This window comes from Tarenaya hassleriana, unplaced genomic scaffold (assembly GCF_000463585.1).
Source record: "Tarenaya hassleriana unplaced genomic scaffold, ASM46358v1 Cleome62, whole genome shotgun sequence".
NCBI lineage: Eukaryota > Viridiplantae > Streptophyta > Magnoliopsida > Brassicales > Cleomaceae > Tarenaya > Tarenaya hassleriana.
Window position 1 is genome coordinate 599,439 of NW_010968712.1, and position 24,789 is coordinate 624,227.

Sequence of the window (24,789 nt, forward strand, 5' to 3'; positions counted from 1 at the left end):
TGCATGTATCAAATTACATACATATTCAAATAATATTTCTAATTGATTTATTATATTTTTGATTGAATTATATAGAGCACTCATTACACGTGTCACTCCCTCAAAGATAACTCTACTTTTATATATGTAAGAGATTCTACATCAAATAAAGATATATATATATATATATATATGCTACCATATTTATTCGGAAAATTGAAATTATATGTAACTTTAAAATGAAAATTCGAGAAATTTAACTAAAAAGAGAAATTTTGAATTTGAAAATTCAATAGAAAATTGTAACCTTTTTTCTATGCAAAAAGTAATTTTTTTAGTGTTTTTTTGTTTTGAATTATTTAATGCGCGAAAAATTAACTGAAAAATAAAATCGAAATTTGTTAGGAGACGAAACATTTGGGGTTCTATTGCGATTTACTTTACACTATAGTATTAGTGACATATTAAACATATAGTATGTACTAAACTATCTTTATATTACACGATGAATTGCTTGATAGAATTACAATATATATTTCATTATTAAAAAAATATTATCTTAAATAGAAACACAGATTTAGAATTCTTTCAAATAAAAGAGTGTCCATTTAGCTCGAATCCATAATGTTGTATCATTTTATATATGTATGTTGTTAGTGCAATCAAACTTAATATAAAAATCATTATTACATTTTTTAATCTACGTTAGCAATACCGATATCTACAAACATTTGAAGATAGATTCAATTGCAACTTGTGTGTGTGTGTACATATATGTGCATAAATCGATTTTTTTTTGGGAAATCATTCTCTTTGAGCTGGAGAATAATTTCTGAAAACGTTGATGAACAAATGACAACATTTTCTCCCGAAAAAAATGTGATCGGTAAAATAAAATAAAATAAAAACTTAAACAGTTTTTTCTAAAAATTGTAAATAAAAATCTAATTCTACTAATTTTAATGAAATATCAAAACTTAACACCAAATCGGATATATATAACATTTTATAACAAAAAAATATTAACTCGTAAATAACTAAATTAAAATACGAGATATGATCATTCAACATATCACACATTTTTCCAGAATTAAAAGGTTAAATTTTTTGGGAAATGTTGCCAATTACAATTTTTTAGTAACAACATTTTAAATTTTACAGTGATTTTTTAAATCTTTCTAATAACGTAACACGATTTTTCTCTAAACAGATTAGGGCCAAATCTGTGCAAAATTTTCAATATCACAAATAGAAGTTTCAATTTAAACATGTGTCCATTTTATCTAAGATAATAATTTCTATTCGATCTTGACCGTTGACTAATTACGCGCCACCCAGGTCTCAGCCGACCAATCCTACGTGGCAGATCCTTCCTTCCTCCGAATCGCCACCGTCCATCTCCTTTATACAAACAAATTCCAGTGTTTTCTCTTCTCCCAATTGTTCTGGATTCTGAAAATTCCGATCACCCCGTCCGTCGGAAAAAATTTTGCGGGGAGTTCGGATAATTCAGAGCGGGACGATGCCTTATTGCGAGGTCGGGAGAGAAAACGCCGGCGCCGACGCGGCGCTTAACAATGCCATCAAGATCTTCTACCGAACGTATGGTCACGGTCCCACCAAAGCCCTTCTCATCATAGGTCTCTGGGTTTTGGTCCCAATTTCGTGTTTTGATCGATGATTTAGGGATTTTGAGCTTTTCTCCCAACCGGGTTTTGCTTGAATCGTAACGTATTTGCTGAAAATTTTCCTGGTTTTGTGGCAACCGATTGTTTCAGGATTGGCCGGGACTCACGAGTCATGGGAACCGCAAATCAAGGGCTTGACCGGGACGGTCAAACCCAACGACGACGGAGACGCGGCGTCTGATCAGAGCTCCGGGGACGCTGACGGGGAGTCCTCCGCCGCCGCCGGCGGAGGCATCGAGGTCTGCGCATTTGATAATCGTGGTATGGGTCGGAGTTCTGTACCCACCAAACGATCAGAGTACACGTGAGTCCTTGATCTGTTCGATTCTGTGTATGAAAATCTTGCATTTTCTTTGTGGACTTCGTCGTCTGGTTACTTTGTTTTGGAATGGCTTTTTCGTACTTGCGCAATTTCACCCGACATGGACAATAAAGCAAAAATGGAAGCTTTATTCTGGGTGAAATTTCAGTTGATTTTGTTACTTTGAATCTATTTTGAAATGATATAAGTTTGATGCAGAACAAAGATAATGGCAAAGGATGCAATAGCCTTGTTGGATCATCTGGGGTGGAAAAAAGCACACATTATAGGGCATTCTATGGGTAAACAGCTTCATGCTTTTGTTTGAATTTCAAATGAACTTGTTCTTTCTCGTCTAATCAAGTCCGGCATATAAATGTCTCTATAGATTTGTTACCATTCGAGTTCGTGGCAATGAGATGAGGCTGTTTTCACTTTTCATTTTTGTGTCTCTGGTTGTGGTAACAGGTGCTATGACAGCTTGCAAGTTGGCTGCAATGGAGCCGGGGCGGGTTCTTTCTCTGGCTTTGCTTAATGTTACTGGTGGAGGTTTCGAATGTTTCCCAAAGGTACTAATAACGAATGGGTCATCTCAAATTTTCTTCTTTGATTGAAATGTCTTGTTCTTGTCACGCTGCAATCACCATATCAGCCGAGTTTGTTGTTTTGGAATGGAACGAAAAGTCATGTAATAGTTGTTTGTTTTGTTTTTCAGCTGGATCGGAAAAGTTTATCCATTGCAATAAGGTTCCTAAAGGCCAAGACTCCTGAACAGAGGGCAGCTGTTGATCTGGACACACATTACTCAGAGGTTGGCTTCCAGTGTTTCCTGTCTTGTTCAATCTATTTATTTTTACTTGGTGAATTGTATGAATAAGACTTATATGTAACAAATTGTTCATAGAGCAAATGTTGAGGTTTAGGGAAATAGCTTACATGACAAAAGAAGTGCGCTTACTGCATTTGCCCCACTTTTCTGCTAAGTTTGATGCTGTCGCCTCAATGAGTAGGGGATAAGAATCGGATGGTTCCAAATATAGTTGGGTTTTAGATAAAGTAATGTTTTAGAATCCTTGTGAGTCCATGGTAACATGCTCTGAGACCAGTCAGATACTTTCTGGAAGTAACTCGAGTAAGTTATGTGATGTCATTCAAGTTTTTGGTAACCTTGTGAGCGAGATTATACCCGCACCTTGATGTATTCATTGTAAAAGATATAGAGCTAGATTCAGATGAAAATAGAGTTATCTGATATTTCTAATTATAAATGGGTTTAGATGAAAATAATGTTAGAATCGGTGTAGGTTTGCGGGTAACATGCTCTAAGACCAGTTCACATACTTTCAGGAATTAACTCTGAGAAATTATCTGATATGTCATTCAAGTTCCGGTAAACTTGTGAATGAAGATTCCTGCACCTTGACATATTCGTTAGAAAGATTTATCAAGTCTCATGTTGGTCTGATTTGCAGGAATACCTTGAAGAACATGTCGGAACTAATACAAGACGGACAATCTTATACCAGGTGGGGAACTACTGTTGTTTTGGTGGAAAAATGGTGACTAATTAATTATATGATTAAGTTTGCGTCCAGAACTAATTCCTCATATTTGGATTTTGTAGCAATACGTAAAAGGTATATCAACAACTGGAATGCAGTCCAAATATGGCTTTGATGGCCAAATTAATGCTTGTTGGACACATAAAGTAAAAAGAACAGAACTGGAGCAGATCTGCTCGGGTGGATTTCTCGTGTCAGTTGTTCATGGAAGGTGTGTAATTCTCCGATGCTCTGAGATTTGAATCCTTGTGTGCACACACCCTACTTGAGTTTTGTGAACTTGAAATAATACATTCACACACGTTTAAAACTTGAATTATATGGTGGATATGCAGACATGATGTAATTGCTCAGATATGTCACGCGAGAAGACTGGCGCAGAAGCTATATCCCGTTGCTAGAATGGTGGATCTTCACGGAGGGCATCTTGTAAGCCATGAGAGAACAGAAGAGGTACTTTGTCCTACTCGGGTTAGGACAGGATATTTGGAAGAGCATGTAATAACCATGGGGACAAGTTACTGTAACACAATTCCAGTAAACACTTTGTTATTTACCTAATGAAGTAAAATACTTTGCAAGTTTAGAACATTTATAGGAACAGCATTAAATTCTAGAAAAGGTGTGGGGAAGAGAAAATTACAGAACATAGTCAGAGTCACTGGATAAGACAAAGTTTGAAAGGGACAGAGAATCTGCAAGGTGCTTCCTTTGCGGTCTGTTACTGTATTGGCTTAGAGCCTGAAGAGATTGGTTTCTATTGCATAATTTCAGGTAAATCGAGCTCTACTTGAGTTGATCAAGGCAGCAGAAATGAAAACACACCCAAGTGATTGGACTAATCTCCCCATGGAACCCTCTGGTAAGTATCATCAACTTGCTAAAGCCCAATGTATAAAAGTCAGATTTGCATTACAAGACCACCCTTCTTTGATTTAAGACCCTAACATCTTCTTTCTGCTATCTGCTACTCTGTTTCTCTTTTCAGGTTATTTCAGGACAAGAATTGCGTTTATTAGATCCACTGCAAACAGAGAGACTGCTACCTCTCTGGCATACACTGTGGTGGAAAAGTTTCATCTTTGTCTACTTTTCCTCTTCAGCATGCTGGTATTGGCTTTTGAGTATGCGAGAAAGGCTTTCAGGGTCGTGAAACCCGTTAGGGTCGGACCGTCTCTCACGTAAAAGCCTCCATTTTGACGGGTAAGCTCCCGACTTTTCTTACATTTACGCTCCACGTCGAGGAAGGAACTTTAGCAGCTCACTCTCTCACAATCTTGCATCTTCAGGTGGTGGTGGTAGTAGTGGTTGACGTTTCACGCGGACAAGGGCACAGTTCTACAAAGGTGGAACTAGTGAACCTAATGAAGGATACCTATGCTGCTGCAAACAAGTAACTACTTCGAAATGGAAGAGGGAGAGAGAGAGAGAAACTGTAATACATATACGCAACTTCACACCCATGAGAAGGAACTGTTCTTGTAACCTTGGAGAAACCTAAATTCTTCAAGATTTGAGACTTTTGAGTACTGCAAAGAAGAAAAGCAATGATCACGAAATCCATATTATGCTTTGAAGTTGTGTCAGGATTCTACCCCACCCCAACCTAACCAGGAATCTCAACTTAAGAAGGTGTTTTCAGACTAAAGGAGTCAAAGTTAGTGCAAACCAGAGTGAAATACAAGAAAACTGTGGCACTTGCGTAAGCTTGATTTGTGAGTTTCATCTATGGAACTATATCACAGCAATTCCTACCATATTTCATAAAAATCCCAGTATAGCACCATATATGGATGAAGCTCAACTTTTGCATTGAAAGAGCTACTTCACGCAGGTAAAACATGTAACAGCACACAGTCTATATCATGTATATAATCACAATTCGCAGAGTTCTGAAACAGCTATGCACAGTGACCACAAACAGAGAAAGAATCTATTACAGAAGAAAAACTAAGAGAGAACAGGGACAGGCCTGACATTTCTGTCTGAAACCAAAGCTTGAAGCTTTCATGGAGATTTCCGTTGCCATTAGAGCAGAAGCAGAGAAAGAGATTGAGACTTGAGGAGATGAGAGAGGGAGGGAGGGAGAGAGAAAGAATGATTTGGACAAAAAGAAAGAGATCCTATTTTGCTGAAATAATATTCCTTATACTCGTGGAATATACCTTTTATATGCCTTGTACGCAAAAGGGTATACGTATATTGATCAATCACGTTTCCTTAACTGGGCTAAAAGATACTTGGACTATAACCCCAAAACATGAGCCCGTTTAGTTGCAGAAGATAAACTCTGCTGTTCTGTTCTGTGTTCATCAAAGTTTTGTCCTTTTTAGGAGAGCTTCCATTGAAGAAGGAATAGACTCTGCTGTTCTGTTCTGTGCTCACTACAGTTTTGTCCTTTGAGGAGAGCTTCCAATGAAGAAGGAAGAAACTAGCGGACATGGAAGCTACTGGAACAATCCCATGACCGGATGAAAAATAACTCTTCATCTACTCGGTTTGTACTAATGGAGCAATCCCGTGGTTTAACTTTTGACCAAAAGTCCGATAATAAACCGATTGGACAACACTAGCTGGTCTGAGATAAAACTCGTCAGTGAGCCTCAAGAACAGCAAATTAAATTACAAATCTCTTTTTGAACGATTCTATACAGAACTCAGTTACCAGAATCAATTGAGAAAAGATGTCAAGAATTTACACACTTTGTGGCTTCATATACAGAGGCTCCTGTGCATTTCTGCGGTGGCTTTTAGTTACCGTCGCTTGGAACGTATCATCCCTTCACAGGCCAGTGTTCCTTCAAGCTCACCGATGATTCGGGATATCCTAACTTCTATTCCTCTCTGCACTTCATGAAACAGGATTTTGATGCTTTCTGCAAAACGTTTCATGTCAAAGCTCCCACTAGAAGAAGAAGAAGAAGAAGAAGAAGAAGAAGAAGAAGATAGTGTCAATGATGATGATGAAGAAGCAGAAGAAGAAGATGACTTGTGGGTGATGTCTTCTAGAAACGTGGAAAAGCCAGAAGCAATCTTGGATTGGATTTCCATCAGTTTCTGTCCTGTAGCAACTATGTATCTTTGCAGCTGAAATGTCTCCTCTAAGAATTGCTCCAATGCTGTCTTCCCTTCTCCATTTGCTATGATGTTTTCTCGATTCTTTTCCAGACCATTCGCATGCTGAAATAGTTAACAAGACGCAAGATGAAGGATCATTACAGTCTTACGATTTCAGGTTTATATTGACAAAGAAGTTTCAAGAATTAGAAATGGGGGCCTTACCATTCTCTTGCAGAGATCATCGGTCTTCTCTTGGAGTGATTGATACCGAGTAACTTGTTTGCTAAGCAAAGGCAGGAGTAATAACAGAGCCCTTTTCCCAGAATCACTTGTTTCATCTATATCTTTAATCTCTCGTTTCCCAGTATATCTTTCAAGCATCATTAGTTGCTGTTTGAGCCTTTTGATCTTGCAGGAAATCCCAAGGGCATAAAGATCAGTTCTCCAAGGTGGATTCTTGGTCATAATTGATGGCTGGCTCATGCTTGATGACTTCTCAAGGCTTTCAATCTCCTCAACACTTCCATTTCCCCGATCGGTATGCTCGATCTTTATAGTATCAGATTGAACTATCAGACTTCGAGGTTTTAATTCCTCCGAAGAATTTGCTTCTGTTTCTTTCTTGACTATGGTTTCCTGAGAAACTTCTTCCGACTGGGTTTCTGTGTTCTGTTCCCCCTGTGCTTCTCTTTTCACGTTCTTGCTTCTAGAACTCGCATGGGTCTTGTGAAAAGTTAAGCGTTTCAACTGAGATGTGAATTGTTTCTTCAAGACCACCGATTCCTCGCCTTGCTGAGTTACCTTTCCCTCCAGTTTCGTGTTATCTTGTCTAAGCCGAGACATTTCTCTGTTCAAACCTTCAATACATAACCTCAAATGCTTTGATTCTAACTCAGCATTCATCAGACGCCAACACAAAGCTTCCAGCTTTTCATCCTTTAATCTCATTTGCTGTGCAAAAGCGTTGAGCTCATTGTGATGCCTCTTCTCCATCACTGCAATATAATGCCCGTCATCTCCACAATCCTTCTTTTCATATTTCTTTGAGTTTCCATCAATCCCTTCAAACCCACAAATGCAATATTAAGGTACAAATTCACATGACACAGATGCTATAAAATTAGGAGTTCTTAAAAAACTTACGTAGTTTCCTGAAATCACCATTGGCGAATGAATCGACGATTTCTGAAACAGCATCAGTATCTTCATTCAACTCAAGTGTTCCGTTGTCTATCTGTCTTCTCGGGTTTGAGGCTCCTCGTGATTTGGCTTCAACAGCAAACATACTTCTCAGTGACTGCCTCTCATGTTTTCTTGATTCTGACATTGTTCTCCATTTCTCTTTTTCTTGTTCAGCTTGCTTCTTTTTAGCCTTCGACACCTTAATCTCCTTCAGCAACATCTGCTTCTCGGCTATGTCCAGATTTGACTTTCCCAGCATCGTTGAGAGGATTCGATCTTTCTGCTCCAAATCTTTCCTCATCTTCAGAAGTTCAGAGGACAGTTTCTCAGCCATGGATGTGGATTCCTCCTGCTGCTCCATGGCTAAATCAAGTTCATGTTTTTTAGCTTCATTTTGCTTAACTGCACGACCTAATTCAGCTTCAAGCTGTCTCTGGCTAGAAACAAGCTCAAGGAATGTCGTTTTTTGCTTCCACAGCTCGGCTGAATGTTCTTGCGTCTCCTTCTCTAGCTTTTCTCTCAGTTCTTGAGCTTCTTTCTCTGTTTTGGCAAGCTTTTCCTCTAACTCTTTATGTTTGTGCTCATCTTCTGCCATGGCCTTATCCTTAGATTGTAGCAAAGCCTCTGTCTCTTTCAATCTCTCTTGTAACTCTGACACGCTTTCTGCCTTTTTCTTCTCCATGGCCCTCAATTCCTGCATTAGAGCTTCGATCTGCAACCTCAACTTCTTCCTCTCATTCAGCCAATTCTGTTCTTGAGATGCAAATATGCTAACAACCTTCTCGTTAGCTTTCGCGTCTTCATGTCTCAGTTTCTTCAGTATGCTTATTTCGCTCTTAGCATCCTCGAGCTTCTGAGAAAGCCTATCCTTTTCCTCATCAGAGATTCTCCAGACTAGAAAACCTAATAATATCACTTTATCCCTCAACTCAAACCATTTCTCATCTGCCATGTAGGTTTCTGTTAAAAGCCTCAGAGCAACGACACAAGAGGCACCAAAGTACATCGAGCACAACCTCTCTGTCTTCTCTCCAGGGATGCCTCCTGATCCATCAGAAGAGAAAAAGCTGAAACTTTTATCCAATCTTCAAAGAATTTACATACATTAAAAGAAAGCAGCAATCTCAAAATGCAAGACTCCATGTTAATCACAAGGACAAACTTCAGAGAGCTTGAGAGCAAAGGATATACCTGGGATGGAACAAACCATGAAAAAAATGGTTTAATCGACTTTTGGGCAAAACCCAGAACAGAATCAACCACGCAGAGTCAGAACCAGTTGAAAGGATCGGTAAACAGCCAATAACCAAGACCCGGTTAAAGGCTGAGAACTGAAAAATTGAGTTTCTGGTGAAGAGATCCAAGAAGGGTATGTTGAAACAGCAAGCTAATCACACCAAAGCTGCAGAAGACTGGCAAGTACATGTGTCGCAGTAAGTTATGCAGGAGAGTTACATCAACTTTTCCAAGATGGTCATGAAGAATGGCAGAGGAATAAAGTTTGGTGAGCAGTTTCTTAAAATACACATGTAAATGACTTTCAAGAATCATGCAAGAGCTCGTCCTTACAGATAGATAAAGTGAAAAAATTTAGTTTTTTTCCTGGTTTTCTGTGAAGTGGGAGGCCCTAAAATGTCCCCACTTGCCCTTACTTTTTCATTGCAAAAACACCCTTTTTCACTCTCTTCCTTTCCTTTCCCTGGCCATGCTTGTTATGCCTAGCAAGAGCAACTAGATTCCTTCTTCTTTGTCACCATTGATAATTCACAAGAGAATATCATATTAACACCCATCTTTACCACCAAGGATCAAGAATTGGATTGTCAATCAAAACAATCTGAGATCTGATCTGTTATTCTTTTTTAGTTTCCAAACACAATTTCAAAGTAAAAGATTCACTCAGATGTTTAACTTTTGCACATGATTGTATTAAGGGTCTATAAATCTTCAGCCTTATACAAAAGGATGAAGTCAGGACACGCCCCATTTCCATGATTATTTAGAATAGATGGTAAAAAAGTGGTACCAATCACATACCCACAGAGGGAAAGCATGTATCAGTCACCAAACTGTAGAGAATTGATTGAAGAAATCAAGCCACAAAAGTATTATAAGCCACACATGTTTGAAGATCTTAAGTTGGACCACATAAACTGTCTGTCACCATTAACACAACCTGTAACCTGTGACCTCAAAATCTTTAATATGGAAATTCCATAAAATCTGTACGAGACTGTAATATTCACTGAAACATTATTGCAAACATGTTGCGAACAATTCAACAAGAACAGTGACTATCCATTAACCCTTTTCTGATCCGAGAGCCAGAATTCTAATTTCTCAACCCTTTTGATCCCAAACACTGAAGAAGAAAGCAAATTTGTTACCACCGACATGCAAATCATGCTTCTGTGTGTATATATATATATATATATCATACGCTATATATATAGAAAGAGAGAGAGAGACGAAGATGGCATAGACACATCAAAGAAGCCCGAGTCTCATTTTTACTCGGGTCCTTTTCAGAACTTATCATTTCGAAAGGAAATTGAAAAGAAGAAATATAGTTTGCAACTTTTTGTAGAATTTTTACCTGTGGATGGTCAAAGTACAGAGGAAGCATTGGTGAAGAGGGAAGTCACTGTTAGATGAATAGTCATCATGAAGGAGACAACCAAGGAATTCAAGGCTCCATGGAAATGAATCTCTCTCTCTCTCCCCCCCTATGTGGGCCTTCTTCAAGAATAAATCAAGTTGGTTCCTTTACTGGGATGAAACCTGTAAAGCCGGGAACTTGTTCGATAAAGATCGTGCAAAACTACAGACCCATTGTATCAAAATCAGTTTTTTTATGTAGAAAACAGAAAATTTCAGCTAGTGATCGACTGCCCACCATCATGAACTTTCCATCTTCTCGCGGGAATATTACTCAAATAACCCACTTGGGTCGCAGCAATTTCAGTGTACACCACCGAAAAAAAAAAAAAATTTGCGACCTTATTACGACTAATATATAACTAATATACAACTTATTACGACTAATAAACTACTCTTATTTTAGTTGTATATTAGTTATATATTAGTCGTAATAAGGTCGCAAATTTTTATTTTTTTTCGGTGGTGTACCCTGAAATTGCTGCGACCCAAGTGGGTTATTAGGGTTAAAACCCCTCTTCTCGCTGCGTCTGTGCATTCATATATGCAATGATTCCCCTAGAGTAATGTGTGTATACCATATGACTTACTCTCGGAACTTCCGCTGCTGATTCATTTAATTATACTCGATGGAATCTCTCTCTCTCTCCTGTTTTTCCCCAGAAGCAATAGAAAGAATATAAACATCTGGGGTTACAGACAATCACCTTAGGCTTTTTTCAGCGAAAAGTTAGCATCTTTACGCTACCCATGTTGTAGATTTTTTTTTATATAAAAAAGATACCATTTTCATTCAAGGACTTCCATTGGTGAATTTCTTTTTGCACGATTTGATGATTAAAAAAAGGATTAAGCATAACTACAGGGAGATAGAAGAAAATAACTGGTGGCCTCTCCCTTCTTTTTTTTTTGGTTAACACGAGCTGTGTTTCCAATTCATCAAGAACTGAAGAACCTTTAAATGCATATTTCATGTCAACCATAGGTTAAAATTAAAGCTTTGTGTTTTTTCTTCTTGGAATGAGAGAAAAAAAATAAACCCTTTCTTCGAGATCTCTATATGGAAAATGGGTAGAAAAAAAGTTACCGAATTTCAACTTTCAAGAACAAAAAAAAAAAAAAGCTTCGGGTTCTCGAGACCAGATGCACCATCTACCATCCACCAAGGGTTTCTACTTGAATATTAATGGTTACATTACTACTACAACAAGAAAAAAAATTCACTTTCCACTGTTTTATCTAATTGTCTCAGTAAAAAAAAATTCATCCTGGCTTGTTAATGTGTATATAGTGAAGTATGGGTGTATATAGTCTATAAATTTTGATTTTGTTTCCATTATGTAAAATCTTTATTCATTGATTTTTTTATATATTTTTTGTTTGGTCTGACTCGTTTCATTTTCGTTTTTTCCATTTTTATTAAAAAAATTAATTATTTTATACAATTTTTTCCATTTTTATATATACCACTAAAAATCATTCTATATTCAATTAATTTTAAACGAATTTTATTTTCGTCTTGATATGGTATTCCACTAGTTTCGACCATATTGAAGAACAGTCGTTGTACACTCGCCCACACCTGATCATTTGGCTAAGATCCATGACCGGATCTACGGTTTCTACAAATCTAACGGCTGGTACTCTCTCTCTCTCTCTCTCTCTCTCTCTCGTGTGAAAAAGTATTTGGGTAGAAATTTTGCATCTTGGTAATTCGTCCGATTTCGGTACGAACCCTAGAGATTTCACCACTCTTCAAACAAGCAAACTTGAATCTGTAACATTTGTTGTGAGTACTCTTCGTGCGATCTTTCTTCTCCGTTGAATATTGATTGGGTTTTACGAAGGGGTGAATTGAACATGGAAGAGATGTCTCTGCCTACCCTGTTCGAGAAATCAAGGAAGATTCATCTCGCGGCGTCGGAGTCCGGTATCGATCAGGTGAAGTCTTCGAACTTTGGCTACGAAATCGGTTAGGGTTACTTTTGGGGATTTCGAATCGCGATTCTGAAATGGGCACTTCGGGGGTTTTGTTCTGTCGTTAGGATCTCGTGAAGAAAGGGTGCGAGATGCTACGGAAATCCGAGGATATGATCGGAAAGCTTGGTTTGTTCTCATCTAATGAGACGAAAGACGATATCAGCACCACCAATCTCAAGTATCTTTTGGTAATTGTCGATACAACTCATTTTCTGATAGCTGTAGAATTCTTTTGGTAGTGTGTTATTCGGTTGATTCGAAAGAGAGAAGATGAACAAAGCTAGGGTCTTGCATAGAATACAAAGGGGGGAAATCTGAAAGCGGTGAACTTTTGCTGTTGAGACATGATTTTGGCATTTGATGAATTTCCGAATTCAGAATGCTAAAATCCTAGACTGTGTCCTCTTCCATGCCATTTGGTGTGACCTGTAGGTGCCATTCTATCTTGCGGAGTTGACAGAAAAGATTGCTCAGGATGACCGGAGTCAAATTGTTAAGGCTTCACAGGCGAAATTGAAGGTGATTTTCCCGCAGAGTGCAACGAGTTTTCGATTTTTTTTTCAGCAGAGCAGCTTACAGGAGTTAGTGTTTAGGTAGGATTTTTTCTTTATCTTTTACCTAACAGTGACATAACTGGTTGATGTGTCCCAGGAATTCCTTTCATTCTGTGAGGCAATGGAGCTTGTCCCAGATGAGGAGCTGCAAGCATCTTCACGCGGAGGGAGTGTTCCACCAGCTGACCGGAGGGCTTTGAAGGTTACATCTATCCCTTTTTTTTAAAAAAAAGATTGTTTTCCGGAAAGACATAATCAGTGTTTTTCTTTGGCGCCTTAGCAGATGCTCTTTGTTTTCATGTCTGCTTCTCTCTTGTTTCTGTGTTCTTGAAGCTTGTTGCTTTTGACATGTTGGTCTGAAAATTTTGCATTTGGTTGTGTTAGTGAGTTTTTGTATCTTTTTTGTTATGATGATTCTAGATAGCTAGGTTCAAAAGGCAAAAAGCTGCTGAATCAAAACTGCTAGAAATTAAGGAGCGGAAGGAGCGTCGGGGACGTTCAACTAAAGCAGCTGCTGTGTCGGCTCCAGTGGAAGCTGGAGAGGAAGATACTCCAGATGATGACAGTGAAGAAGAAAGAGAGGTTAGTTTAGCATTTACATTTGCTTTCATGGATGAGTCTGTCTCTGACCCTATCAGGTTTGTGCTTATTATTGACAGGCATGGCTGATCACAATCTCGTTGGCGACTTGTAAGGTATGTGCCACTAACCAATTAGATGCATCTTGACATTGAGATGACCCATTCTGATGATAGAACTTAGTGTAGGCTCTTGATCTGATGGAGATGCTAAAGAAAGAAGAAGAAATGCTCTCAGCTATGAAGGAAAAACAGGTGAAGGTACTCCACTCCCTTGTTACTTTTGCATTTTTTTCCAACCTTTCGTAATCCGGCGAAGTCATAGCTAAGAGGTATGTGTTATTTATTTCAACCAGGAAGGAGAGAACGGATTTTCTAAGGATGCCCTCGACGAAAGAACGAAGAAAGCTGAAGCATGGCATAGAGATGCTGCTGCAAGGGCACAGTACTCTAAACCAGCTCAGCCTATAACTTGTGCCACGTTTGCTCAGGATGTCATAGAAGGAAGAGCATCAGTTTCGCAAGCCCATGAACACAAGCACCAACCTTTGATATTCGGGCCAGCTAGCCTCGTTAATGGACCGCTATCCACTGAGAGAGAAAGGATGGCAGCGCAGGTTTTTCAGCCGACTCATAGGTAACAAAAAGTCAACTACGATCAATTTTGCCCCTTTTTTTTTGTTGTTAACACCTTAGAGGGCATGAAAAGTGGGGGTGGGTTTAACTTAGTTTGATCAAATCTATGTAGAATGCCCACAATGAGCATAGAGGAAGCTGGGCTTACAGAGATGAGGATAATGAACAATTGGCAAGAGAGTACTAAACAAGCCATTGAAGAAGCCAACTCTTCCTGGTACAATGACAAGCCTTTAAGGAGAAAGGAAGAGGACGGGGAAGAGGAAGAGGACGAGGAGGCTGTGATGAGAGCCAGGGCCTTTGATGACTGGAAGGACGACAATCCCCGCGGTGCTGGCAACAAGAAACTCACTCCTTGTGGCTGAAAATCCCCCAAAGTTCCTTCCTTTCAGTCTCCGCTCTCTTGCTGCTGAAATAGATGTCTGCCATCTCTCTCTCTTGTTTTTGTTAGGCCTGAACTTGTCAGTTTGTCGTTCTTTTTTCTTGCATGTTGTTTCCATATACTTCGTTATGCTTTTATGAATTTTTAATTTATGTATGATAGCATCGAAGTAGGAGTTGGTGACACATCAGGTTCGTCTAAACAAAAGGCGGATTTAGATACAATGGTTGTGTTGCAGATATATACACCCCACGAGCTACAAGTGTTTTAACCTTTGTTTGTTGCGAATTCAATCAATGTATCTGATACAGGTAACAACTAACGGGACAGCCATCAAGAGATCTTAGTACAAAACACATGTCGACGCAAAGAAACCAAAGAGAGATGACGAGGATGATGATGTTATGCAGAACAAAAGAGATACAAACACTCGTTTTTCATGCGAAAAAGGAAAATCTCCAATGGATATAATATAACCAATGTGTAAACTAGGGTTCGACATTGATTCGATCCCCGAAACAACAAACTCGAGAAAAAAATAACAGAAAACAGTGTTCTGTTCAAAATCATCTTTCGATTGGATTGGATGTAGAGTCTCTTCACTTACCTTGAGAACCCTGGCAAACCCTCATCCACGCTCCGAACAGAACCGCACAGATGAGTGTACCGAACGCCAACACCATCCACACATGGTTCCTCCGCGCCTGATGATTTTGTAATAACCACCCTTTCCTCAGTTCCTTGCATAACACGCCACTGCTTCCATCCCCACGCAAATCCCTCGCGTCTTTATCCTTTGTATCCGTGTGCAATCTCTTCTTCTTCAACACCTTCAAGGGATTTCCCATAAGCGGCATTATCGCAGCTCTCCATCCTTTCCAGGAATCCATGCTTGGATACCGACCGCTCTCCTCCAACGCCGAATCTAAACCAAGCTCACCGCCTACGATCTCAGCGAAAAGCGGATCGAGTTCTGACTGGAGACAGTGCGAGGAGAGGTTATCCAACGAATCGATAGATCCGGATTTTACCAGATCCTCCATGGTTGATTTGAAGCGATTCAAGAGCCAGACACCTTCTGATTTCTCCATATCTTCATCTGAGATTGCGAAATAGACAAATGGATCATCGATCGCGACAGTGTACGTCCTTTCGCGGACTGTGTGAGAGAAGATAGAGTGATTTGGAGGCGTGTTCTCTATGCATCTCAAAGCCGTGGCTTCGATCCCCGGCTCCTTCGAAGAGAGCTCAGCGAGAACCACTGTTCCCTTCGCAATACAAGCGTAGAACAAGAGATCGGGATCGGAAATCATTCTGTTGTTTCACACGAATCGATACAAATCCAACACGAATAAATAATATATATCAAGAGATACGGAGAATAACGTATCTGGAGAATATCTTCAAATATCTTCAGAATATCATCATAATATTAAAATTTGGTATTATTTTTATATTTTAAATATTTATATTGATGATGTGGTTTTATTTTTTACCCTTAATATAAACCATTACAATTTTTAATGGTTTATATTAAATAATGAGAAATCCAATGATAGACAAATCTTTCCATCAGATTTCTATTTGACGAAGAGATTCATCTTATTGAATATCCAAGCAAACGGTGGATGAATATTTTTCGTAAAACTCGTTTATACATTCGTGATTAACTAAGAAATTCAGATTATACGTATTCAAGATACCACACAACAATAGAAATCTCGGTATTGGATCTTTTGTACACAAAGGTTTGATTATTCTGAGAATCAAGCGAAACTGATGTTTCATATGCGTGGAAGATTCATCTTACTGAATTTAAACCTGATTGGAGATAACGGTGGATACTTCGGTAATTTAGTTCGGAATCAAATTCGGTTCTAATTTGGTATATATTTTTTATAGAACCGAATAAATCACTTTGGAATTGAACAATACAAATACCGAACCATATCCGATAAATATCAAATCAAAATTTCAATTATCTACCCGTATATATATATATATATATATATATATATATATATATATATATATAACGATTTTATATTTATTTAATATGACGATGATATTCTAAATCGAACTGACACTAAAACTAACCCAACCATTTAACTTTTGGATTCTAATTTAGTATAATTTTTATAGAACCAAACATACTATTGCGAACTAAACCGTTTGAATAACGAACTAAAAACTGAAAGAAAATTCAAATCATTCATGGATTTTGTGTTATCTAATCCGTTTCTCCTCTATTTTTTTGTTTTTTCAGCTCAGAAAAACAGAAATAAAATTCGAAAAAGGTCCCACCGAGATTTGAACTCGGGCTATTGGATTCAGAGTCCAATGTCCTGACCACTAGACCATGGAACCACTTGCTTTAGGTTATGTTGCTATAAATCTATATCACGTCACGACCGTGCACCTCACCAGATAATTAGATATTCTCGATTTCTCTTCGCTTTTGCTTCTTCCTGGTTTTATTTTTCTGTTTGTTTCTTCATCGCTTCATCCCTTCCGTGTGCTGCAAAAACTCTCCATTTCCGCATGTTGTAATAATTGCTGATTCCGTGACAAATCCCCTTCTCAAAGTTCGAGTCTTTCTCCTGAACCCGCCTTGAGTCTCCGGGATTTCGATTGGCTATGTTCATCGCCAATTTCTGAGCTTCTGAGTCTTTTGTCGCTTCCTTCTTGTTTCCCGATTCATTTCCTCGTCGGAATCCTCCATGGCTGCGGCTTTCAGGTCGAACACGTCGAGAGAAACCGCCTCTCTCACGCTCTCTCAGTTCAGGTACTTCATCTTCAACCGCGTCCACACCGGTCGGACGACGAGTTCTCAGTGCAATCACCGTTCCAAATGCGACGATCCATTACCCAACGCTACGTTTTACAAGCCCATCTTTCTCGGTGGCCAAGTGGTCGAAAAAGGAACGAGTTTCGTGGATCATCGGAGAGAGAACCGTAATCCAAGCAAGAGTTTTGCCACGAATTGCGGCAAGTCTGCTATATTTAGCTCGAACGGAGACCCACCTGATGTGTGGCAACCTCCGGGGGATGGAATTACGGTTCGGGTTAACGGGTCGGCCGTCAATCTGGGTCGCGGCGGCGGCGGCGGCGGAGCTAGTTCCGGGTCGGGCAACGGAGTCGGGTCGAATTCAAAGGAGTCTTGGGGTGGATCCAATCTTGGCCCCAATTTTCCTACACCAAAGGAGATATGCAAGGGTTTGGACAACTTTGTGATTGGTCAGGAGAGGGCGAAGAAGGTGAAGGAGAATGTTCTATGATCAACCCTTGATGCTCTTTTGCTCTATTCTTAAATGGGTTTTCATTTGGTCAGCTGAATTCTAAATGTCAAAGCTCTAATTTCCTCCAAACTCGGTTTTACATTTTGTTGGTAGTCGTTCCTTGATTTTCATCACTCTTTTCTGATACTTTTTCTGTATATTATTCTATTGTGCGTTTGGTGTTGCATTAGTTTGTACTCTAATCCTTAAGGGTTCATCTTTTAAGAGACCTAAGATCGCATGTTGGTTTCTGACTTGAAGTTTCCGTTTTTACTCTTTAAGGTTTGGTTCCAAATGTACCCTATGTTTAGCTTTTGAACATTTGCTGCCAATATCACTTGTTTACATTTTCATCATTCAGATTGTGCCTGTGACTTTGTCCTAATCCTTAAAGTTTTTTTAATCTTTCATAAGGGACAGAAGTTGTGTGTTAGTTTCAGCGACTCATTTTCAGTTGTGTAGCTTTTTTTTTGTGTGTGTTTCCATGTGGTTGAGATGGTGAAACAGATTTGTATAATACTTTTTATTGCATCTTGTGAATACAGGTGCTCTCAGTGGCGGTTTACAATCACTATAAAAGGATATACTATGAGTCGTCACAGAAACGGTTAGCTTCCCTCCCTTGAAGTTTCATAAACATCGATTTAGTGAAAATCGTCGGTGGTGAAGAGAAGAAACTATCCTTCTCAGGCATCTCTGAGATAAATAAGCATTTCTGACTGTTAGCATAACTATGGCCTTAAACAGAAGGTTTTCCATTTTCACTTGCACATTCATGTAGGCATTATAGATGCATTTCTTTGGGGTCAAATGCTTTTTATGGATGTCAGTCTATTTTCTTAGTATTTAGTTCATGTCAGTCTTTAAGAGATGTAGTTAGTTGTCTTCTTGAAACTTATTGGCAATCTAGGTCTGCTGGTGAACCAGGCAGCACCACAGCAAGAGGCGATGAATTGGTAGAACTCGAGAAGAGCAACATTCTTCTGATGGGACCGACTGGCTCGGGTGATTTTCCAGTCTCAACTTGCAAGAATCGCATATCTGATGTTCTTATTTAACCCCATCGACATTATGTTATTTAAGACACGGTTTGACCATTTTAATCTCGGCTATTTTTCCTCGCCGGTATGTTTTGGTGTTTTCCAAGGACAGGCAAGACGTTACTTGCGAAAACCTTGGCACGGTTTGTCAATGTTCCTTTCGTTATTGCAGATGCTACCACATTGACTCAGGCAAGGCATTTTGTTCTTCTTTTTTACTTTCTTTTCTTCTTTTGGTTTCATTTCCTCTTTTTATGTTGATAAATCAGTGATAATTCCCTTTTGTTGTGGGAAATAAACTTCAATTGACAGGCTGGTTACGTGGGGGAGGATGTCGAGTCTATATTATACAAACTTCTGACCGTAAGTTTCTCAAACCAAGCCATCTTGCATGTACTCTGTTAAACTGCAGAGAATGTATGGATATGGCCAAACATGGATCTTCCGAGATTTAAAAAACAGCAAGCTGACTGTTGTTTGAGAATCCTCCTTTTTTTATTCTCCTAATATCTAATGTATGTGCTTTAGGTTGCTGATTATAATGTAGCAGCTGCACAACAGGGAATTGTTTATATTGATGAAGTCGACAAGATAACGAAGAAGGTTTAAACCCTTTTCCCGCTCTCTTGTTTAACAAACTCGAAAATTATTTTACTTCATGACTATAAATGTTTTTTTTGTCTTTTTGGCTTTTTGGGCACCAGGCAGAGAGCCTTAACATCAGCAGAGATGTCTCGGGAGAGGGAGTGCAACAAGCGTTACTAAAAATGCTGGAAGGAACAGTGAGTTCAACCTTTAAGGATGTTGATTTTAGCTCTGGATTTGTCCAAAGAAATTATGGAATGATTTTACTATGGTTATGCACCTTTTTCTCTTCTCACAAGGTGATATGCCTGTTTTGACCGATTTTTTTGTGTGTTTGTATTTTCCCGTGCGATGTAGATCGTGAACGTTCCTGAGAAGGGAGCTAGGAAGCACCCAAGAGGTGATAATATTCAGGTTTGTAATGCCATTGTCTATGTTATGGCTTACCTTGTCAGAACTGAACAAGCTATGCCTAGGCATCTGGCTTTGTTCTTTTCAAGAGTTCACTAGGTATATATGTCTTTTGTAACATTTGTGTCTTGTCCATGGTCTTGGTGCCTGTTTGCAGATGGACACAAAGGATATACTCTTTATATGTGGGGGTGCTTTTGTGGACATAGAAAAAACAATCTCGGAGAGGTTTGACTGATGAACACTTTCTAACTTCTTAATGCCATTTGTCCGATGAATTACCCGTATAAGCCAATTGAGTATATATATATATTTTAATTTTTTTTTTATTCCAGGCGCCATGATTCTTCTATAGGGTTCGGTGCTCCTGTACGTGCTAACATGAGGGCTGGTGGCGTTACAAATGCCACCGTTGCATCAACCCTGATGGAAACCGTACATTCTCATCTCTCTTCTTGGCCCGTGCTGTGATTCTGTTCAGTCAATGATGGGTTTTTATATGGGATGCTGACTTTCTTGCAGGTGGAAAGCAGTGACCTGATTGCATATGGTTTAATACCCGAATTCGTTGGAAGATTTCCTGTTCTTGTCAGTTTGTCTGCATTGACCGAGAACCAGCTTGTGCAGGTAACAAAGTTGAAATGATTACTTTTTTTTTTAACTATTCGCAAAGGAGAGCAAGCTATCTTTCTCCATCAATCTCTCTGATGTTCCTCCGAGTAATATGAGCCTTGGGGGCATTCTCTGTACTTGCTCGGTGGCTTTTTTTGAGCTGAAAATCTTATACTTACGTGATTCACGTACTTGACTGTGCTCATACCGTGATTTATCTCAACTTCACTTCAACCACTGTTGTGTTGCTTGCAGGTCCTGACCGAGCCCAAAAACGCTCTGGGAAAGCAATACAAAAAGCTGTTCGATATGAATGGGGTAGTAATATTTGTCCCTTTTGGCTGTTTAGTATAGAACCCTTTGCTCTCTCAGAATGTTGACACGGAATTCTACCCCCCTTGCGTATTTGTTTTCTCAGGTAAAGCTGCATTTCACCAAAGGTGCATTGAGTCTAGTAGCTAGAAAAGCCATATCTAAAAACATTGGTGCTCGAGGCCTACGGGCCCTTCTGGAGAGCATCCTCATGGATTCTATGTATGAGGTAATAAATAATAAATTTCTTTGTCACTTTTTGGTTCCCTTCAGTCCAGCTGAAACCCTCCTCGCTGAATTGAGTTCAACTCCTCTAGTCCTCTTATCTGTGGTTTTACACATTCGTGCATGATGTTGATATGCTCTGTTTTTGCAGATTCCTGACGTAAAGGCAGGGGATGATGTGATAGATGCTGTCGTGGTTGATGAGGAAGCCGTTGAATCAGAGGGGCGGAGAGGGAATGGAGCTAAGATTCTTCGAGGTGAAGGTGCATTGGATCGGTATCTCTCCAAAACCAAGTCCAAGGATTCTTCTGAGGTAATATCAAACCAGTGTTTGGCTCGGCTTTCGTTTAACTGAATAGCCAAACCATTCATACGTTTTGATATTTGGTTCGGCATTAAGCACCGGAAAATCGCGGGTTGAAGTCGTTTTTCGGAGAAAAAAAACCCGCGAATTTGTAAAATTTAAGTTAAAGTCTTCATTAGAGGCTCAAATTGTTGCAGATGAAGGAAGGATCAGAGGGAGAGACAGAAGTCGAGATCGAGCTTCCTTCTGTCATAGCCAGCAGCATGTAGAGATCCATCCATGGGGGAGTTCTGGTGAAAATGTGTGTACCTTAAAAAAAAAAACACTTGTAGCTTTGTTCTGTACATATGAACAAACAAAAAAACAAACATTGGATTCTGTCTGTAGCTCCAAATATGATGGAAAAGTAGAAACTGTTTGAGGGGGGTTGTCTGAAGAAGGCAAAGAAGAAGGGAAATTCTCTCTCTTTCTTCAGTCATATAATGCAAGCAACTTCCACGTACTCTTTTCTCTTACGGGATATTTCTTTAATTAACTGAACATATTTAACTCTGAAATTTTACATTAGAATCTGAAGATGGGAGATAACTTTTGGTGGGATTTCTACTTTTTACCTGTTTTTTTTTTTTTTGTCGGTTAAACTGGTTTGCAGTAAGTGCCAAGTGGATTAACAAATTTTAAAAAAATTATAATAAACCAAAGCAGGGGGATTTTGATAACCGTCGGATTCAAATCCGAATAAAAGGGAGCTTTAGGATCTGGACGGCTATTATTTAATCTCTTTGTCTCTGAGCGAGCGAGAGAGAGAGAGCAAAAAACAAAGGTGCAAACAGGACAACGAAGAAAAGCGCATCTTTGGAGGAAACGGATAGAGGAAAGGGAGGAGAAGGGGGCCTGTTTGGTTCCCGGGAAAATACATTTCTCCGGTTGTTCTCTATCTCTCTCCTGTTTCCAGATTTATCTCTTCATCGCCGAGTCTCTTCAGAGAAAAGTACCCAAAAGTGCGAGGAAGGCAGAGGACTGTTCGGTTCCTTGCTTTTCTTTTCCTTGTTGTTTCGGCGAGAAAGAAAGAAACTTTTCCCTGCCCGAGAAAGAGAGATTATTTGAGAAGATAGGGAAGGAAGGGAGGGAGGGACAATTCCTGGTTTTTGAATTAGGGTTTTTGTTTTATATAGCGTCGTTGAGTGCGTCTCGTCGACGGGAAGCATCGAAAACGATGAGATCCATCACCACGGGAACGGTCATCATCACCACAACAACCATCAATTATCGTCGGCGAAGTCTCAGGCGAACCACGGCGGAGCCGCCCTATTGGGTACCAACATCGTCGGCCCGACGGCGATCGCTCCGGCGACGAGTGTCTACGAGCTCCTCGAATGCCCCGTCTGCACCAATTCCATGTACCCACCAATCCATCAGGTCCGATTCCGTTTCTGCGTTTTCAGATTTTTGAACTTTGGCTTTGGATTTATGATCTATATTAGGGTTTCCGATCGTAGCTATCTCACCCGGATTTTTTTTGGTTAAAATATAAACTTTTCTATGGTTCCAATTTCCTAGATTGGTTGTGATCTATCTGTACTTGTGTTCTGATGATCCAATTATGCTGATTTCCATATTTAGTAATCAGATGAGTATTCATCTTCTGCAAATTTAGGTTTCATTGCTATGAAGCTGTTTTGATGCTCGAGGACCATTGTCATCCGGATTTCTTTTGATCCTTTTAAACACATTTCCGTTCGAAGTCATTGTATTGATCCTGAGCCATTGGAAAGCTGAAAATATGAATGATGGTATATCAATAGGCATGATTCTTCCACTTCCTTCCGATCCGATGATGGACTCGAACTTTTGTAAATTACAGTGGTGGGTACATTACAGGGAGAGTTCTTGAGAAATCTGTAAATCTTTGTGTGATGGGTGAATTGTTGATGGGAATAAGCTTGAAGGGTTTCTTTTCTCTGCAGTGCCATAATGGACACACATTATGCTCGACCTGTAAAGCAAGGGTTCACAACCGGTGTCCCACATGTAGACAAGAACTCGGAGATATCAGATGTTTAGCTCTTGAGAAAGTGGCCGAGTCACTAGAGCTACCATGCAAGTATTACAATCTCGGGTGCCCGGAGATATTTCCTTATTACAGCAAACTAAAGCACGAGTCTAACTGTAACTTCAGACCTTACAACTGTCCGTACGCTGGTTCGGAGTGTGCTGCAGTAGGGGACATCCCTTTCCTAGTAGCCCATCTGAGGGATGATCACAAAGTCGACATGCACACAGGATGCACATTCAACCATCGGTATGTCAAAGCCAATCCACGTGAAGTCGAGAACGCCACATGGATGCTAACGGTGAGTCTTGGATATATCGTACACTGTATCAAATCACGGGCTAGTCTCGGATTTCGCTTCTTTCGCTCAATCAAGCAGATACAGGAAAAAAAACAAAAGAGCACGAGGGTTTTCAAATTCCCGTAAAAAAACATAGAGGGTTTTGTTTCTTGTAGGTATTCCATTGCTTTGGGCAATACTTCTGCCTTCATTTTGAGGCGTTCCAGCTCGGGATGGCGCCAGTATACATGGCATTCCTCAGATTCATGGGGGACGAGGCGGAGGCAAGGAACTACAGCTACAGCCTAGAAGTGGGAGGCAGTGGGAGGAAACTGATATGGGAAGGCACCCCGAGAAGCATAAGGGACAGCCACAGGAAAGTGAGAGATAGCCATGACGGTCTGATAATACAGAGAAACATTGCTCTTTTCTTCTCCGGTGGAGACAGGAAAGAGCTTAAGCTTAGAGTTACCGGAAGAATCTGGAAAGAGCAGCAGAACCCGGATTCCGGGATTTGCATACCAAACCTTTGTAGCTGAAAACTGGTGATTTGATTTCTATTCATCATGTCTGTGTGATATTATTTAGTTTGTTGGGAATGTGTTTGGGTCTGAAGTTGATGTAAGTGGGAGCTTTTTCTGTATGATTTAAAAGCGTATGAGATTAGAAGATTCCTTATCCGTTTCTGTTGTTGAAGATGTCGGACTCATTGTATTAACTTTTTTTCGGGGTGGGATTGTGTCTGATGATTCATTGATTTTTGATGTATACAGACAGTCAAATGTAAGATAGATATGTGTGTAGATGTGGTAATGAACCCAACAAAGTTATCAGAAGACTGAAGGAAGGAAGAGTCATGGCCGAAAATGTAAAATTAAAAAACATGAAAACAAAAAAGGAAAATGGAGGTGCGGGGAATCGAACCCCGTGCCTCTCGCATGCGAAGCGAGCGCTCTACCATATGAGCTACACCCCCAATGAATGTCAACAAATAATAAAATTTTTAAAACATATATTAAACAAATGTCCAAAAAATTATATTATCAAATTATAATATAAATTATGTGATGAAGATATCACAAGCTTTTTGAGAGGGTCCGATTAAGAAACAATAAAGTTTAGAAGTTTA

General features: G+C 39.5%; 6 protein-coding genes, 1 long non-coding RNA gene and 2 other non-coding genes across 13 annotated transcripts; 4 read left to right on the top strand and 5 right to left on the bottom strand.

Annotated features, from left to right (window-relative positions):
• The first annotated feature begins 1,408 nt into the window (after window positions 1–1,408).
• On the top strand, window positions 1,409–5,107 carry LOC104799971 (putative aminoacrylate hydrolase RutD). The gene is made up of 11 exons (XM_010522667.1): window positions 1,409–1,619; window positions 1,758–1,971; window positions 2,188–2,270; window positions 2,437–2,537; window positions 2,684–2,779; window positions 3,441–3,494; window positions 3,593–3,741; window positions 3,866–3,983; window positions 4,305–4,392; window positions 4,519–4,733; window positions 4,820–5,107. Exons 1-10 carry the CDS (start codon window positions 1,502–1,504, stop codon window positions 4,713–4,715), a joined length of 1,218 nt encoding a protein of 405 aa, XP_010520969.1. The 5' UTR covers window positions 1,409–1,501; the 3' UTR covers window positions 4,716–4,733; window positions 4,820–5,107.
• On the bottom strand, window positions 4,909–5,621 carry LOC104799970. Its single transcript, XR_769666.1, has 2 exons — window positions 5,508–5,621; window positions 4,909–5,059 (listed from the first exon to the last, which is right to left on the bottom strand). It is a non-coding gene; the product is annotated as an uncharacterized LOC104799970 (long non-coding RNA).
• A 414-nt stretch (window positions 5,622–6,035) lies between these two features.
• On the bottom strand, window positions 6,036–10,601 carry LOC104799969 (myosin heavy chain, striated muscle). Of its 4 annotated transcripts, none has more exons than XM_010522664.2 (5): window positions 10,369–10,601; window positions 8,964–9,184; window positions 7,734–8,816; window positions 6,813–7,651; window positions 6,036–6,710 (listed from the first exon to the last, which is right to left on the bottom strand). In XM_010522664.2, the coding sequence occupies exons 2-5, from the start codon at window positions 8,980–8,982 to the stop codon at window positions 6,285–6,287; spliced, it is 2,367 nt and encodes a 788-aa protein (XP_010520966.1). In that variant the 5' UTR covers window positions 8,983–9,184; window positions 10,369–10,601; the 3' UTR covers window positions 6,036–6,284. The 4 variants fall into 4 exon arrangements, with proteins under 4 accessions (XP_010520966.1, XP_010520967.1, XP_010520964.1 ...); XM_010522666.2 differs by lacking the exon at window positions 10,369–10,601 and having other exon boundaries at window positions 6,299–6,406; window positions 6,520–6,710; window positions 8,964–10,116; XM_010522665.2 differs by lacking the exon at window positions 8,964–9,184.
• Window positions 10,602–12,084: 1,483 nt separating this feature from the next.
• LOC104799972 (PP2A regulatory subunit TAP46) lies at window positions 12,085–14,745 on the top strand. 2 transcript variants are annotated; one of them, XM_010522668.2, is made up of 9 exons: window positions 12,085–12,371; window positions 12,476–12,598; window positions 12,843–12,929; window positions 13,062–13,166; window positions 13,385–13,546; window positions 13,624–13,659; window positions 13,732–13,803; window positions 13,899–14,179; window positions 14,291–14,745. In XM_010522668.2, exons 1-9 carry the CDS (start codon window positions 12,291–12,293, stop codon window positions 14,541–14,543), a joined length of 1,200 nt encoding a protein of 399 aa, XP_010520970.1. In that variant the 5' UTR covers window positions 12,085–12,290; the 3' UTR covers window positions 14,544–14,745. The 2 variants fall into 2 exon arrangements, with proteins under 2 accessions (XP_010520970.1, XP_010520971.1); XM_010522669.1 differs by having other exon boundaries at window positions 13,732–13,797.
• A 195-nt stretch (window positions 14,746–14,940) lies between these two features.
• LOC104799973 (phytolongin Phyl2.2) lies at window positions 14,941–15,907 on the bottom strand. The gene has a single exon (XM_010522670.2). It carries the CDS (start codon window positions 15,871–15,873, stop codon window positions 15,160–15,162), a length of 714 nt encoding a protein of 237 aa, XP_010520972.1. The 5' UTR covers window positions 15,874–15,907; the 3' UTR covers window positions 14,941–15,159.
• A 948-nt stretch (window positions 15,908–16,855) lies between these two features.
• Window positions 16,856–16,927, bottom strand: TRNAQ-CUG. The gene has a single exon. It is a non-coding gene; the product is annotated as a tRNA-Gln (tRNA).
• A 96-nt stretch (window positions 16,928–17,023) lies between these two features.
• Window positions 17,024–21,834, top strand: LOC104799975 (CLP protease regulatory subunit CLPX1, mitochondrial). The gene is made up of 15 exons (XM_010522671.2): window positions 17,024–17,817; window positions 18,384–18,445; window positions 18,749–18,843; window positions 18,991–19,070; window positions 19,191–19,241; window positions 19,407–19,481; window positions 19,583–19,660; window positions 19,821–19,877; window positions 20,032–20,102; window positions 20,210–20,309; window positions 20,397–20,501; window positions 20,742–20,804; window positions 20,905–21,027; window positions 21,175–21,336; window positions 21,525–21,834. Exons 1-15 carry the CDS (start codon window positions 17,281–17,283, stop codon window positions 21,594–21,596), a joined length of 1,731 nt encoding a protein of 576 aa, XP_010520973.1. The 5' UTR covers window positions 17,024–17,280; the 3' UTR covers window positions 21,597–21,834.
• On the top strand, window positions 21,607–24,418 carry LOC104799989 (E3 ubiquitin-protein ligase SINAT5). The gene is made up of 4 exons (XM_010522689.1): window positions 21,607–21,620; window positions 22,503–22,746; window positions 23,295–23,681; window positions 23,837–24,418. The coding sequence occupies exons 1-4, from the start codon at window positions 21,607–21,609 to the stop codon at window positions 24,197–24,199; spliced, it is 1,008 nt and encodes a 335-aa protein (XP_010520991.1). The 3' UTR covers window positions 24,200–24,418.
• Window positions 24,419–24,563: 145 nt separating this feature from the next.
• Window positions 24,564–24,636, bottom strand: TRNAA-CGC. The gene has a single exon. It is a non-coding gene; the product is annotated as a tRNA-Ala (tRNA).
• Between the last annotated feature and the right edge of the window lie 153 nt (window positions 24,637–24,789).